This window comes from Antedon bifida, chromosome 11 (genome assembly GCF_963402885.1).
Source record: "Antedon bifida chromosome 11, ecAntBifi1.1, whole genome shotgun sequence".
NCBI classification, from domain to species: domain Eukaryota; kingdom Metazoa; phylum Echinodermata; class Crinoidea; order Comatulida; family Antedonidae; genus Antedon; species Antedon bifida.
Genome location: NC_136236.1, coordinates 1,031,762 through 1,046,755, shown reverse-complemented (window position 1 = coordinate 1,046,755; position 14,994 = coordinate 1,031,762). Strand labels below are relative to the sequence as shown.

At 33.5% G+C, this 14,994-nt stretch overlaps 1 protein-coding gene across 3 annotated transcripts in view; it reads right to left on the bottom strand.

Moving 5' to 3' along the window:
• Nucleotides 1–5,261: 5,261 nt before the first annotated feature.
• Nucleotides 5,262–14,994, bottom strand: part of LOC144855270 (cyclin-D-binding Myb-like transcription factor 1) — a 40,701-nt gene continuing 30,968 nt past the window's right edge. For 2 of the 3 annotated variants that reach the window (XM_078713074.1, XM_078713073.1), the window contains exons 16-18: nt 12,666–12,780; nt 7,424–7,468; nt 5,262–6,422 (exon numbers count right to left, since the gene is read on the bottom strand). In XM_078713074.1, coding sequence (XP_078569200.1) covers nt 7,458–7,468; nt 12,666–12,780 — 126 coding nt within the window. In that variant the 3' untranslated portion in view covers nt 5,262–6,422; nt 7,424–7,457. The remainder of the gene's footprint in view (nt 6,423–7,423; nt 7,469–12,665; nt 12,781–14,994) is intronic. The other variant, XM_078713075.1, reaches the window with a different exon arrangement.

The following is a 14,994-nucleotide window of genomic DNA, read 5'->3' as shown; positions in this document are numbered from 1 at the left end:
TCTTCTTAAAAATATTGTCCCACCAAAATAAGTTCCTGCTGGCCCGGGTAAAATACGTCTGGATACCCAGGATACAGGCTAAGTTGGTATACTATTCTTATTGAACCCTTGAGTTCAATTGAAAACTACTCTATGAAACGATACAACATAAAACAACCTCAAACTTTTGTGAAGTTTAATCACGTGATTAACTATATTAGAGCTGATTTGATGACGTATTATAAATGGGCGGGCACTCATCGGCCGTAAAGGATCATGGGCCGGATGCGAATAAGTAACACAGTAACTAACAGCAATTGATAATTTAACTTTGTTTATTGTTAAATCAATTAGCACATCCGGTAAACTAACTTAACTTAACTTACTTCCATAACTATAGTATTGAAGCGCGAAGAAATATAAAGCGAAACTGCTAATTTTACCCTACAAGTTCCAATGAATGCGTTTGACAGATAAAAGGGATTATTTCAAGCAACAGGTATTAGAAATATAGAAGTATAGAAATAGACTAGTTGCTGCTTTGTAAATGAGAAAGGAAATCAAACAAGACAAACGTCAGTATTTTTAAACCTAGCTGGTTAAATCACCTAGCGTAACGATCTTTTAAAGGTGCAGGTTAAGACAAAATCGTGGGAATAAATATTGAATAAAGAACGGCTGACCTGGTTAATGTGTGACAAAAGCCAAGCCTCCTTTCATATGAAAGTTTGCTCTTGTGTTACGATTATTTTAACCGCGTGTGTGACGCGAGTCAACGCGTGCGACGCGAGTGAACGTGCGTGACACGTTTGAATTCTCTAAAAAAAAAACAACATGGAGTATGTTCAGTGGGACATGAGTTGTGTTACAGTTTAGGCATACGTCGCTTCTTGTTGCGTTTTTGAAAACTATTTTGATATTTTGACTAATGCATCGGATTATTTGCACCACTGGCACTAAATTAAACGTTTTTTTATACCAATAATGACTACCCCACACATCTGACCACAATGAGGTAATAAAATATAGACCTTTCTGGTCCATGACAAAAGAAAAACCACTTAATTTTAATAATAATATAATGAAATTGTGATTGTTACAATTCGTTTACAGAATTGCCATTTGATGTACCCAGCATAGCGCGAAAGATATGTCGCTTGTGATTCGTCAACTCGCTTGCGTTGCGCGTACGTACGCCCTTGTGTTAAGTTCAAAAGTAGGAACCAAACTTAATTTCCTTTATGGTACTTACTGACAAATTATGCGAAGACACGTAATACACTGGTGAAGGACATACAATAAACGACTAGACCAAACTTAACCGTTAAAGTGTAATTAATGATTCCCAAATCGTGATCTGTAATACTGCGATTAGACTTTTAGATAGAAGTGTATCCCTTTCGAATCTATCATGGGCACAGACGGGCTCCCTTTGAAGTGTCTTATACCTAATTAAACGTGCTTATCCCATTTCATCATTTCAAGAACTTTGTAACTTTGCTTAGTCATCAATGGTAACCCAGGTTAATGATATATAGATAGAATCAATCTATCTAGAATTACTAGAAGCTTAAACTTTGTTTTATAATCCAACTAAAAAAACTTTTAAGGCCGATGTCATTCATTTTAATCCAATAACAACAAAGCATATCTAAATTTGGCAGTAACCAAGCAGTTTATAATAAATATTGTGAGGAGCCGGCCAATTAAAGCCTGGATACCCCCGACTACTTCGGGCTACAACTGTGCCCCTGCTGCGAGGAGCTGCTCAACATTTTGACTTGTAGCATCAAACAAGTGATTTTTTTTCTGACTTAAAAATGTTTTATCAACGATTAATGCAGCTTTTCCAGGAAGTTTGAAGGTAAGATAATAATATACATGAATTGTCCAACGTGATTCATGTTTTCCAATGAAACCAAGAAAAACCTATGAAAAAACTTCTTTTTTTAACCATAAATTCACAGGGAACGGAAGTGTTATTGTGATTCAGTATGTTTTAAAATCTTACACCAGTTGGAGCACTTATCAATGTGTCCATTTAACTGTCGTTAACTCAAGTTTATTTTGAATGGCCAAAAATTGAACATTTCACGAACAATATCGGACTTAAACCGTAAACAATACCACGGTGGTCTAATGTTAATGACGTACAAATCGATAACTAAATACCAACAATAATATTAATCTACGCGTGAGACAAGATAGTAGCGTTTGTACGAGACATTTATTTTTCATTAAAACGCATTTTCTCGTACTGATTTGTTTTCGTAACCCCGTGCAACAAAACGCCAACATCACTTCACGTGACCCACATCTTGTCAGTACATAGACCTACTCATTGAGACATAGACAAATGTATTTGAGAGATTCAAGAAATTGTATTGGTCCACTTTAAAATGGAAATTCGTAGTAGTAGTGGCATAAAGTATCAAAGGTCTATAAATGAGGAGGGGAGGTTATGGTACCTTGGGGGTGAAACAGCCGTGTAAGACCATGGTTTCCTTTAATCCACGGTTCGAATCCCATTGCCTCTCTCCGTGTGTTCCAACTTGAGAGTTGGAATACATAGTAGATAGCCCATCGTCTTTCGGATGACACGTTAAGCCGTTGGTCCCGTATGCAACATGGCTCATGTGCACGTTAAAGAACGTAGTACAGTTTAAAAAAAGAGTATTATTAGGGATCGGATCGTCTCCGGTGTACTGCCCAATTCACCATCAGAAGGGCCTTGCAAGTCGGACTTAGCCGGGCTATCCTTGGTGTGTATCACCAAAAATAACAATAAACAAGCAAACCTTTACTCCTGAAGATAGAGTAGAGGCGCCAGGTTTGATCAGAAATATGAAGATGGTATAATGACTCAGAATCAAAGGTTCCTGAATATGTACGTCCGCACTTATGCGCAATTGAATGCAAGTGTACCAAGGTGATATTGTCGAAAATTCTTAATGGTGCAAAGGAGATACTATTGTTATGATTTTTTTTGTATAATAAAATCAGTTATCTTGTGCAGATTTCTTGAAATTCAAATGGATTGAACCCAAGAAACACAAGGTGCCTGGACAGAAACTTATTATACCTGTTGTTGGCCGACGGACTTGAGGGACCTGGGAATACAATAATTTGGCACCTGGGAATAAAAATTGAACGCGACAATGATTGAAGCCCGAGCGCAGGTTCTGTGATTGAAAACATACATGACATGTAATGCCAACTGTTTAGAATCAGAATGTGATATGACAGGCCTAAATAAAATTACATTAAAATGATAAGATGGGTCGGTTGTAGGTAGGCCTGCTACACACTACTGTATGTAAGAAATAGTTTTGGAGCCAAATTTGTTACACAAAAAAAACTTTTAAAGAACAAGTTTGAAATAACTATAAAAATAAGATTTTAAAAAACAAGAATTATTTTTTTTATAATATATACAATACCTATTGAGAAGATGAACACAAATGCGATTTTAAAAGTACAAACTAATAAAAAAAATACGTTGTTATATTTTACAATTTCCAAAAAAAAACTGTGTCTTACAAAACAAGACAATAAACTGCATAAACTTTTTAACCGAGGAAACATAAAAAAAACACAACACGTCTATGAATCAGTGGTATGATATCCTTCCACAAAACGTGACCAATTTAAAAGATGTATATTGATATCAACCTCGTATTCACCACATTGCCTTCCTATAATGCTTCTACTACTCATACCACGAATTCGACGCGCGCGTAAAAAAATATTATCAGTATTTGAATGCTCTTTGTTATTGCTTTGTGCTACCGCTACCGATTTCCGACCGCATCATCGTAGAGAAAATGTAATATAATTTAATGATATGTACGCGGGTATGTCAAGTTCCTTCCTATAATGCTTCTACTACTCATACCACGAATTCGACGCGCGCGTAAAAAAACATATCAGTATTTGAATGCTCTTTGTGTTACCGCTATCGGTTTCCGACCGCATCATCGTAGAGAAAAATGTAATATAATTTAATGGTATGTCCGCGGATATGTCAAGTTCTGGATAAGCGATTAAAATATATAATTTACCTGGATTTCTGCTTAAAGATCATTGCAAACATTCTATTTTTGATAATCATACGAATCATTAACGAGTAAAAATGATACGCATACATGTAATGTGATTGGATATCAGTTTAGGTACGCTTCGTTGAAAAAAAGCTCTGCCGTTCTTGGCGATTAAACATGATGTTTGGGTCTGATTATTTTCGATACGTGTGCGACCGATCCTTCATCATCAGTCAGACTTATTGATGTCCAAGTCGTGTAATCTCAAGTTATACACACGGGACATTGTCTATACACACGGGACATGGTCTATACACACGGGTTGAGTTGAGCAAATGACAGTGTTCCGTTTCCATACAATTCGGATACATTTCTGTCATTTGTAGCATTTTAAATCTTAGTCACAAGTAAAGTACATATAACACTTGTCTGACAGATATCAAAATGATAAGCAGACATAACGCGATACTAAATTTTGTTTCAAGATAAATATTTTAGCTTCCGAAGATTTGAAAAAAAAAACGACGACTAGAAATACATATTTACGAGTTCATTGAAGATGCACTACATAGACCTACTGCCGTGTCTTTTTACTTTGTTATACACGGTAATCTCTAAATTGCGAAAATCGTTTTAAAATACAATGTTTGTGAATAGTGAAAAACATTATAAAAGACTTTTGTGATTCTTTACATTTTACCTAGGGATGACAATAAAAAGGTAATAAATAATGTCAAGTAGCAGTCGGAAGCTTCAATGACCTAAATCAAGTGATACATCATAACAACTAATATAACGAATAAATCACAAATCAATTGACCTCAAAATATCACCCCGTTCTCGTTTTCTAATAATGCTCTACTTCTGCTCTGTTCATTTCATCGTGTAAATATTTCATTATGTTCACAAGATAGTAAATGGTTATTTCCGTTTCGAGGGCCTGCTGCCTAAACACCATTAATAAGACCATGCAGAAATTCTCCATGATAATACACAGTTTTATATAATAGGTTACAGTTTTCATAACGAGGCTACTTAGCGTACGCGCATGTGTAAAACTCCACGCTCTCGTGTATACGCGCACGCCGAGTGTTACTATACCCTTCTCTGCACACAGTGATTTGTGATTTGTAATAGCTCACTGACTGGTATTTACAGTTAGATGCGCGCGTCTACAAACTTTGTGTGTGAGTGACTGCACCGAATAAATGTACAGCACAACAAAATATAACATATTGTAGATTGTCGTTTGAATGCATATTTATTATCGATATGAATGAGTATAAATGTGATACAAATTTAATCAATAATGTAATAATACTTAACATTTTAAAATCAATCAATGATTTAATAATACAGAAAACCCCAATTTGTATTACCACTTTAATATTATATATTAAGTTGTAGTCATTCGACCAATGTTCTTCACTTGTAATCAGTTATCGAGTGAGTTTGCACAGAATGACAATTAGACTCAAAAGCTTTGTATTCGTATGATAGACTTCTTATTTGGAGCATCCGTCATCTATGTGTATCCTCATTTATCTTTACTTAGGTATGGTACCATTTTGCGAATGATACCTGAATGATTTTTCAGCAACATACATTACATCATTATATCATGATCAATCATCAGTAAAACAGGATAAACATTACCACAGATTATATACTTCAAAATAAATATACGAATACATATGTTCTGCAAGAGAATCTTCCTGTATACCTTATTTATTTGGAAACGTGATGGTCATGGTAGCAACACGTGTTTAAACAAATTACTTCATACCATACCTTCCAAAGTTTGAAGTTGATAACTTCCAAAGTTTGAAGTTGATGACTTCCAAAGTTCGAAGTTGATAAAACAAAGTTTGAAGTTGATAACTTCTAAAGTTTGAAGTTGATAAAACAAAGTTTGAAGTTGATAAAAAAAGTTTGAAGTTGATGACTTCCAAAGTTTGAAGTTGATAAAACAAAGTTTGAAGTTGATAAAACAAAGTTTGAAGTTGATAACTTCCAAAGTTTGAAGATGATAAAACAAAGTTTGAAGTTGATAAAAAAAATTTAAGTTGATAACTTCCAAAGTTTAAAGTTGATAAAAAAATTTGAAGTTGATGACTTCCAAAGTTTGAAGTTGATAAAACAAAGTTTGAAGTTGATAATTTCTAAAGTTTGAAGATGATAAAACAAAGTTTGAAGTTGATAAAAAAAGTTTTAAGTTGATAACTTCCAAAGTTTGAAGATGATAAAACAAAGTTTGAAGTTGATAAAACAAACTTTGAAGTTGATAAAACAAAGTGTTTCCCCCGGAGACTTTCATGAAATCAACAAAGACTACATAATACAATCAATTGATTTTCAACAACTTCAATTTGAGTGCATACGATAAATGATCAATCCAGTCTACTGAAAGATAATATAATATATAACTGTATGAGAAAGTGCTACACTTTAGAAACAGGCTTATAAGTTTCCCAGTTATTTGAAACGAGCGAGGGGAAATATCAAGACTTGTTGAGCCCCATACGCCTTCTTAATATCTTAATAATAACATTGCAGACATTTAAAATCAATGATATTCATTTTTTTTTAGTGATATTCAAATACAATCTAATCATTGCTAAGAAGTGATCTTTAGCACTTGATATCTAATGCTCTACACAATATTATACTACTGTTCACGAGACGAAAGGGCGATTGTTTAATTGTTTAAAATAGTGAATTTCTATTCTTCCCCATGGTCACTGTGTTAGATATTGTTGTAAAACAAATCGATTTTAAAAAGGAAATAAATACCAATTGATCTCTATTTCTCCTCTTTTGAGTTTTATTGAACCATTTAATGGTAAAATATTTAGTTTTTTCTTTGGAATGTTTTTGTATATTGTTTTATAATATTTTTCTGCATATATTATAATGTACAGGTTATATATTTACTTTTAAAATCAGTTCTATTACTGTAATAAATATTATCAGATAAACGAATAATTAATGTAAAATTCATTTGTACATGTTGGCAGTAGATTCTTTAAAAATTGTTATATATGGTTGTTCTTTTTATAATTGCAATGGATATAGAGCGATTTGTATTAAGTTATTAAAATTCTTAAAATTTTTTGTTTATGTTTTGCAAATCTATTAATAGTGAGCGAATATCCTAATTACTACGAGTTTCATTTTTAGATCGAAAGAGAAAATGTAGCAATTTCAACCCAATTTCCATTTCCACTCTAAAATTGAGTACCCAATTACAAAAAGATCATATCATCATCAAAAATAAATCACTTTTGTGTGAAAAAGTTTGTTAATAATCTGTGCATAATTGAAATTGCTTGCAGGCATGGATAAATTGTGTTGTAAGATTGTGGAATACCAATGGGAAAAATTACAAAAAAAAGTCTACTTACCGGCAGTGTACTACTAGCTTCTTGACATCTTAGGTCAAAATGAATCTATGTTTAAAATAGAAAAAAAAACAGTGAGTGTCTTAAGTAATCATTCTCTTGGTTTAGTCCCAGTAATGTAGCCACAAGAAATAAAGTGGCACCGGTTTTCGAAAGAAATTGAAACAATATCTGTTCAAGCCACTGGGTCGTCAAAGGCCTCTGTGAAAAAGTGGTCAGCTTGAAAACTTACCAACCATACTGGTGGCTATGGCCCCTAATTGTTTGAACATTTGAATTTTTCGTGTTTGGTCTATTTTTATGTATTGTTTGAATTTTGTCTATTCTTGGTTTGTTCTCAGTGAAGGATCAACAGAATATAGATGAGTAGATCCAAGAGAGAGACAAGTTTACCATGATTGGTTTGGTACTGTGGTTTTGGTCCACAATTCTGAGAATCAACTTGCATGTTTTAAATTTGTATGTAATACTGTACATACCATGCTTAGCTTGTAACTATTGCTCTGTAAATCTTAAATGGTATTTATCATTTTTTAAATATTATAATCATTTTTATAATATCTACATGAAACATTTTACAAGGCTAAAGGTCAGAAAGTGAAAAGGGTGACAACCTAGTAAGTCATATTGTTGCTCATTACAACATTAATGACTTCAAATAATTTTAGTAAACTGAACAAAGAGAAAATGTTATGATAGATAAAATCTTCTAAGAAAAGTACAGAGTAGAATCTATTTTACACGTGCTGTCGTTGTCGATCGCTAGTAGCAAGGGAAAACCACTTAATGCTGACAAGAAACACCGACTAGTAACAATTACAAGAAGGTCGTTGACATGAAAAAGGCGTAGACGCGTTAACTGTGCTGAAACTATACTGGGAGTGACAGTCACAACAAATTATCAACAAATATAGGAAATCATAGTGAAAGCCAAGAATGGTCATGTCACCATCATTTATAATAAATACTGTAGGCTATGGAAAATACAAATTAAAATAAGATTTTAAGAATGTGTAATTTAAAACTGTAGGAATTCAGAAGTGGTATTGATTTAATGATTCTGGAGATTTTTACTTTTATTATTACACAATTTTGTTATTACACAATTTTGCTAGCTGGATATTACAGTATATTAAGTAAGTGGTAGTACATATTACCTGACGTCATAAATATTACATTGAATTAGATTTTACAAAATATGCCATTACTAATTCATAAATGGGCCACAAATAAATTCTATTAAAGATTCCAATTTTGAAGTTAACATATGTGATTATGTAGTAATGTATTCCTCAGATGGTTCAAGAAATTCAAAAGTTCAAATCATTTTTGAACTTTTTCAATTGGGTTATCTGAATTGAAAAGAAGCGGGTCTTTATTTAATAAAGCAATTTAAAAATAATACCAGTTTATAACCGATGGGATTTGTATAACATTACAATACGCTGACAGAAGAGTGCAACTCATTTCTGTTGGCGAGAGATATTCTACAATTGATGTCGTCAACCTTATGTCTTGGGACTCGGGTAATGTTCTACCCCAAACCTAAACCATGTGTGTTGTAAAGGTGGCTTATCAGTATTCAGAATTAGGAAGCAGAGAGGAAGATGTAACGGGACGGCGTCTGTAAACCCATTTGACGAGCTAATCACAACAGGTGCCGGACACAGACTTGCAAAGGAAGCCAAATTAAGATGCAATAGAGATTTTGATAATCATTTAATTGCATAATTATTTTAATTGATTTTTCTTTCACAAAGTGTATCTTGATGGCTATAAAACATTAATGTCAAATTCCACTCTCATTTCAAATGCTGTCGTCGTCAATAAACTCTATGTATTTTTATATGAGTTCAACAGATACTTTTAATTCTATTTAACGTAATTATAAGTCTACCTATTAACACATCCTTACTCAACTAAATTCTAAGAAGTTTTAAGTTTTTAAAAGATTCAGATTCAGAGGCATCAATAAATTAACCTGACACTTTACAGATGTATACAGATTTTGCTGGACAAAAAAATTAATTAAACATGAAACAAGATTAAAATTAAATTTAAAATGTCCTTGATTCATAGAAATGTGGTAAAATAAATTGGATTTTATCTCAAAACTGGTCCTTGAATTAAAAGATTTGGTTAAAACTTGATTATCATATCCTATTTGAACTGAAGAATGTTCATTAATTATAGCTATCATAATTTATCATTGCCTTCTAAAAAATATTTTGAATCAAATTAAATATTTTGACAAGAAAAAACATCTGCTCTAAACAACCCATGTACTTTATAACTAATTGATTAATTTCACAGTTGTGTTTTGTAAAAAAACATAAGAAGAAAAAGTTACAAGTTCTAAGTAACTTTGTATTATCTGTATATTGCTTTAAGATAAAAAGTAAGGATAATTCTTATAAAACAAATTGTAACAGAAATGTTTAAAGTAACTAGCTAAAGGCAGTTGATTAATGCTGGTGATTCAGGTCCAGGCACTTAAAAAAAGAAGCCAATTTGATAACCACTCAACTTAATTTTTTCATAATAATATAAATAAATTTCAACACGCAAGAAAACTTGCCAACTACAGAGTGAGGTGCTTTAAGTCCACTTTCTATGTGAACTTTTATTGATAAAATTCAATTTACAATTACGGTGACTTTTTCATATCTAAAATTAAACTGTCGGTCGATTTTTTAATAGGGTGGGGCATGCTGGGAAGGAAGAGGTAATTTTCGAAAGGCTGTTCTATTTCCAACTTTTGTGGAGGCATTGATAGATATAACACTCATCATTACATGTGTTGAATACATTACTACTAATTCACAGTTAAATGTGTTTATTTTTTTGTTTTATTCATCAGAAAAACTTGATTTGAGTGTTGTTGTAGCAGCACTTCTATCAATTTTTGATAAAACCTAAAATAAAAAATGGCATTATTCTTATTATGTTCTGTACTAAAGAAACATAAAGGTTTTAAAACCAATTTAAAATACATTAACGTGGGATTGTAGAAATTGAGGCACAGCTTTGTTGAACAATTAAAAAGTGTGTCAAAGACGATTTCCTAGCTTTTAAAAGAGACAAAAGTGTATCCTTCGATCCTATTCAAAATTCCCAAGTACAAATAACTGTATCTGGGTCAAGATTTCAAAGATAATGACAATGAATTGATAATAACAAGAACATGCTAAGCTCTCAAAGGTATCTATTCATCAATAGTTTGATAATGAAATAGTCTTTTAAAAGCAATTGAATATTTTCTATAGTCAGTATACAAAAAGCCACATCGATGTATTTACTGTACTTATTAGGCTTCTGGGTTATTCTATTTTAATGGGACATTTGTTATGTTAAATACGTTTATTTTAAAAGTCAATGGCCTGATTTGTAGGGAAGTAATTTTTAACTTTACAAAGAAAATCTTTTTGGAAGTGTTAGATATGTCCAGGACTAATGCTTTCATTAAGCTCTGTCTACACTATCAAACTAGTTTGACAAGAAAAGTGTGATGTGCCTATATATGGTAGTGATATGCCCAACTATGGTAGTGATGTGACATGATCCAAATATGGGCATTTGTTTGTGTGTGAAAGTGTGAAACTGGGAGGTTTGATCAACAAAAGCAGTAACAGTGTCTGTTTTTAGGATATAAGGATAATTTATTGTTAAAGATCTCCCTCAAAATTAAAAACCACCTTTTGACGAACACTTTAATTAAAGAGGATTTGTGTTCATTGTCGTGTTCTTTGAATTCTTACTCAATTCAAGATGTACAATAATGGAGCATATAAAGGGTGCCTAGATACCATGATCTGTATTTCATTACAAAATTTGATATTTCAAATAAAAGGGGTATTAATAGTTTTAATAGACTCTAAAGGTTGAAATTTCTAGGGCAGAATATTATGGAAACGTTCAATGTTAATTATTTCAACCTATAGTGTATTCATTTTGTATTAAATTTAGAACAAGAAAAAGGCTAATATGTGTCTTCAGGCATAAAGAATCTGGGATAATTATAGGTTCCATTGTACAATCATTTGCACTCTGACAATTTTCAACACTTGATAAAATCTTGATAATATCTTGATAACATCTTCTACAAGAATTCAAATCTTTTTTTTTTGCACAAAATGTAATGGAAAGTTGCTAAAAAGATTGTTCTGTAGTGCTATATTTTGCATCGTAATTATTATTATAATACTACTACCAGTAGCGATTACAATCTATAAACGATACAATCTTTCATTTGTATAGCAACCAAAAAAAAAGAGTAAAAGTTCAGCAGTTCTTTAAGCTTTCAATCCACTATTGTCTAGTTTCGTCACCTTTCAGTGACTCTAAAGTTAAAGTAATTGTTAAAAGCTAGGATAAAGCTAGCTTAAAGTATTGAATTTCAATAGTTGTCACAACCTGTAGACAAGATACGCTTCATTATTTATTCTGTCATAGGAATCAAAATGAAAGGCTTGTAATAAATCTTCACAATGTATTAAAACCACAGTCCATATAATAAGTGTTCTTTGATTTCTTAAAGCTTTTTCACAAAGTTGAAAATTTGTAGATTAAAATTCACTCTATACAACCAATAGTCTTTTATTCTTAAATGCATTATACGGAAGTCATAAATTTGAAGTTTAATCTGTTATAAAAAATAAAGCATTTGATAAATAATTAACAAGTTAACCTAGAAGATTGCCACTAATGGAAGGTATTATGTTGGCTATTCAAGTTTAAAGTAACTTTTTATTCGATTCAATTCATTGATTGTTTCTGGCTTTAACTTGTCTTTTTATAGATTGTTATCAAAGGTAAAGAAAGTTTACCAATAGTGGTATGATGCTTGCCTTCAATACCATGGTACAATCCTGCATGAGACCCAAGTAGTATATTGCTATTAAATACTGTGCAGAATCAAGAGATTATTCAACAAGTATTACCCACTAGACTTTTTATAATCGGAGATAATTGGGAGTATTCGACCAACCGACCGATGACCAACCTTGGTCAGGTCAATTGATGTTTGGTAGTTGGCTGGACCTGTGTCAAAGTGAGGATCAAGGACATGCATCCCATCCGCATGCGCACAATAAACTAACATGACGTACTTTGGTTGTTGGTTGTCGCAATCGAAAGCGCCCTAATAATTCAAATTAATGTCACTGGTAGATACAAATCAGCTAACATCAATAAGATAAATGAAATTTATCACAATAATCAATATATCAAAAATCTTCTACTATACCTGAAAGGGTGAAGACTGGGCTTGATAAGGTTGTATCATCTATCGTACTTGATGGAGGGCAAAGGTCAGATCCACCAGCATTTACAATTACTAGGGTACTTTGTGGATCAGTCATCTACGGAAAAAAACAAATATTAACATTACAAAAATATCTATTTTAATGAAACAAATTACTCACTTAAAAAAAATAAATACTGTATATCCTCGGGTATAATCCCACTTCAGGTTTAATCCAACCCCCTACTTTATGTCTGAATTCATAAACAGGAATATCCCAAGGTATATTCCCAATATTGACTTTTGGTACTGAACCGAGTATAGTTCGCACCCCCACAAAGTTGGCCCAATTTTGTGTTCTAGGTGGGTGGGATTATACCAGAGGATATACGGTAAAACAAAAATATAAGTATAAAATAATGGTAGATAATACATTGTTGTTAATTGTTGCTTGATTTATGCCAGAGAAAAATGAATCATGAAAACCGAAATGGATTAAAAAGCTAATTGAAAAATAAGATGTAATTTGGGCAAACCACATGAAATGTATCAATCAACCACAATAGAATACATTAGGATGTGATAACCACAATATTAGCAAGTACCTTCAACTTGCTAGCTTTCTAGACCAACAGCGGCTACATCAAGGAAACATTATAGGCTTGATTAGTCTAGCTTTTAATTTTATTAGAAAAAAAAACCTCCTTTGTTATTCAAAAGACTGATATAGATGTACCCCTTCACTCTACATTGAGGCCTAGCCCATGCACCCCTTCTACACATTGATGCCTAGCCCCCTGCACCCATTTCTCCATTGATGCTTAGCCCCTGCACCCCTTCTCTCCATTGATGCCCACCCCCTGCACCCTTCTCTCCATTGATGCCTACCCCCTGCACCCCTTCTCTCCATTGAGGCCTAGCCCCCTGCACCCCTTCTCTCCATTGATGCCCATCCCTCTGCACCCCTTCTCTTCATGTGTTGCCCATCCCCCTGCACCCCTTCTCTCCATTGATGTCCAGCCTCTGCACCCCTTCTCTCCATTGATGTCCAGCCCCTGCACCCCTTCTATACATTGATGCCTAGCCTCCTGCACCCCTTCTCTCCATTGATGCCCAGCCCTCTGCACCCTTCTCTTTATTGATGCCCAGCCCCTGCACCCTTCTCTCCATTGATGCCCAGCCCCATGCATCCCTTCTATCCATGTGTTGCCCATCCTCCTGCACCCCTTCTCTCCATTGATGTCCAGCCCCTGCACCCCTTCTCTCCATTGATGTCCAGCCCCTGCACCCCTTCTCTCCATTGATGCCTAGCCTCCTGCACCCCTTCTCTCCATTGATGCCCAGCCCTCTGCACCCTTCTTTCCATTGATGCCCAGCCCCTGCACCCTTCTCTCCATTGATGCCCAGCCCCATGCACCCCTTCTATCCATTGATGCCCAGCCCTCTGCATCCCGTTTCTCCATTGATACCAAGATCCCCGAACACACAACAACCCCCCACCCCCCCCCCCTTCTCTCCATTGATGCCTATTCACCTGTACCCATTCTCTCCATTGATGACCATCCCCTGCACCCCATCTCTCACCATTTTCTAGAAGTCAGTCAGAAATTGTAAGAGACCGTTTAAAATCAATTAAAATATCCAAGAATACAAAATCTCAAGTTTCATTTCCTATTCCTTTCTTGTTCTAATTTATGTCGATAGTTAAACTTGCTAAACTTTCTGATTTTTCCATTTTACAAATTACCTAATCTAAAAAACTAATCAGTAATTTCAAACAGCTTTTACAAAAACAGCTATAAAACAAGTTAATATCCTAAAAAGATTTAATGATCTCAATTCCAAATACCCTTTTAAAAAAACCCACAATTAAATTACTGTACTTTGCAACAACAGCACTAAATCAGAATTGGAAATACAAAACAACAGGAGGCCATAAAAAGTACTCTACCCTATCTGAATAGAGTAGAATCCAAGCGTTTATTTTGTTCTCTATATTTCACTTACGCCAAAATTACCAATTAATGAATTTAGAAGTATTTAAGGGCAAATTTAGTATTTAAAGTAAGTTTTTTGTTTGTTTTTTTTACATCTTTTTTTTTCATTACATTTTTTTCACACTAATTTTGCCAAAAACAAATAATTCAAGCCCATAAGATGATAGATTGGTAGCAAAGTATACAGGTTACAACTCCTGAAAACAATTATTTAAGTATGTTATAAATATTAAGAACACACTTAATTAGATGTGACAAGTTTGTGAACTGTGTAAAACAAAATCAAATGTTTGAGGAAAGTTGGTGAGCTGTATTCAACAAGATGAAGAATGTTT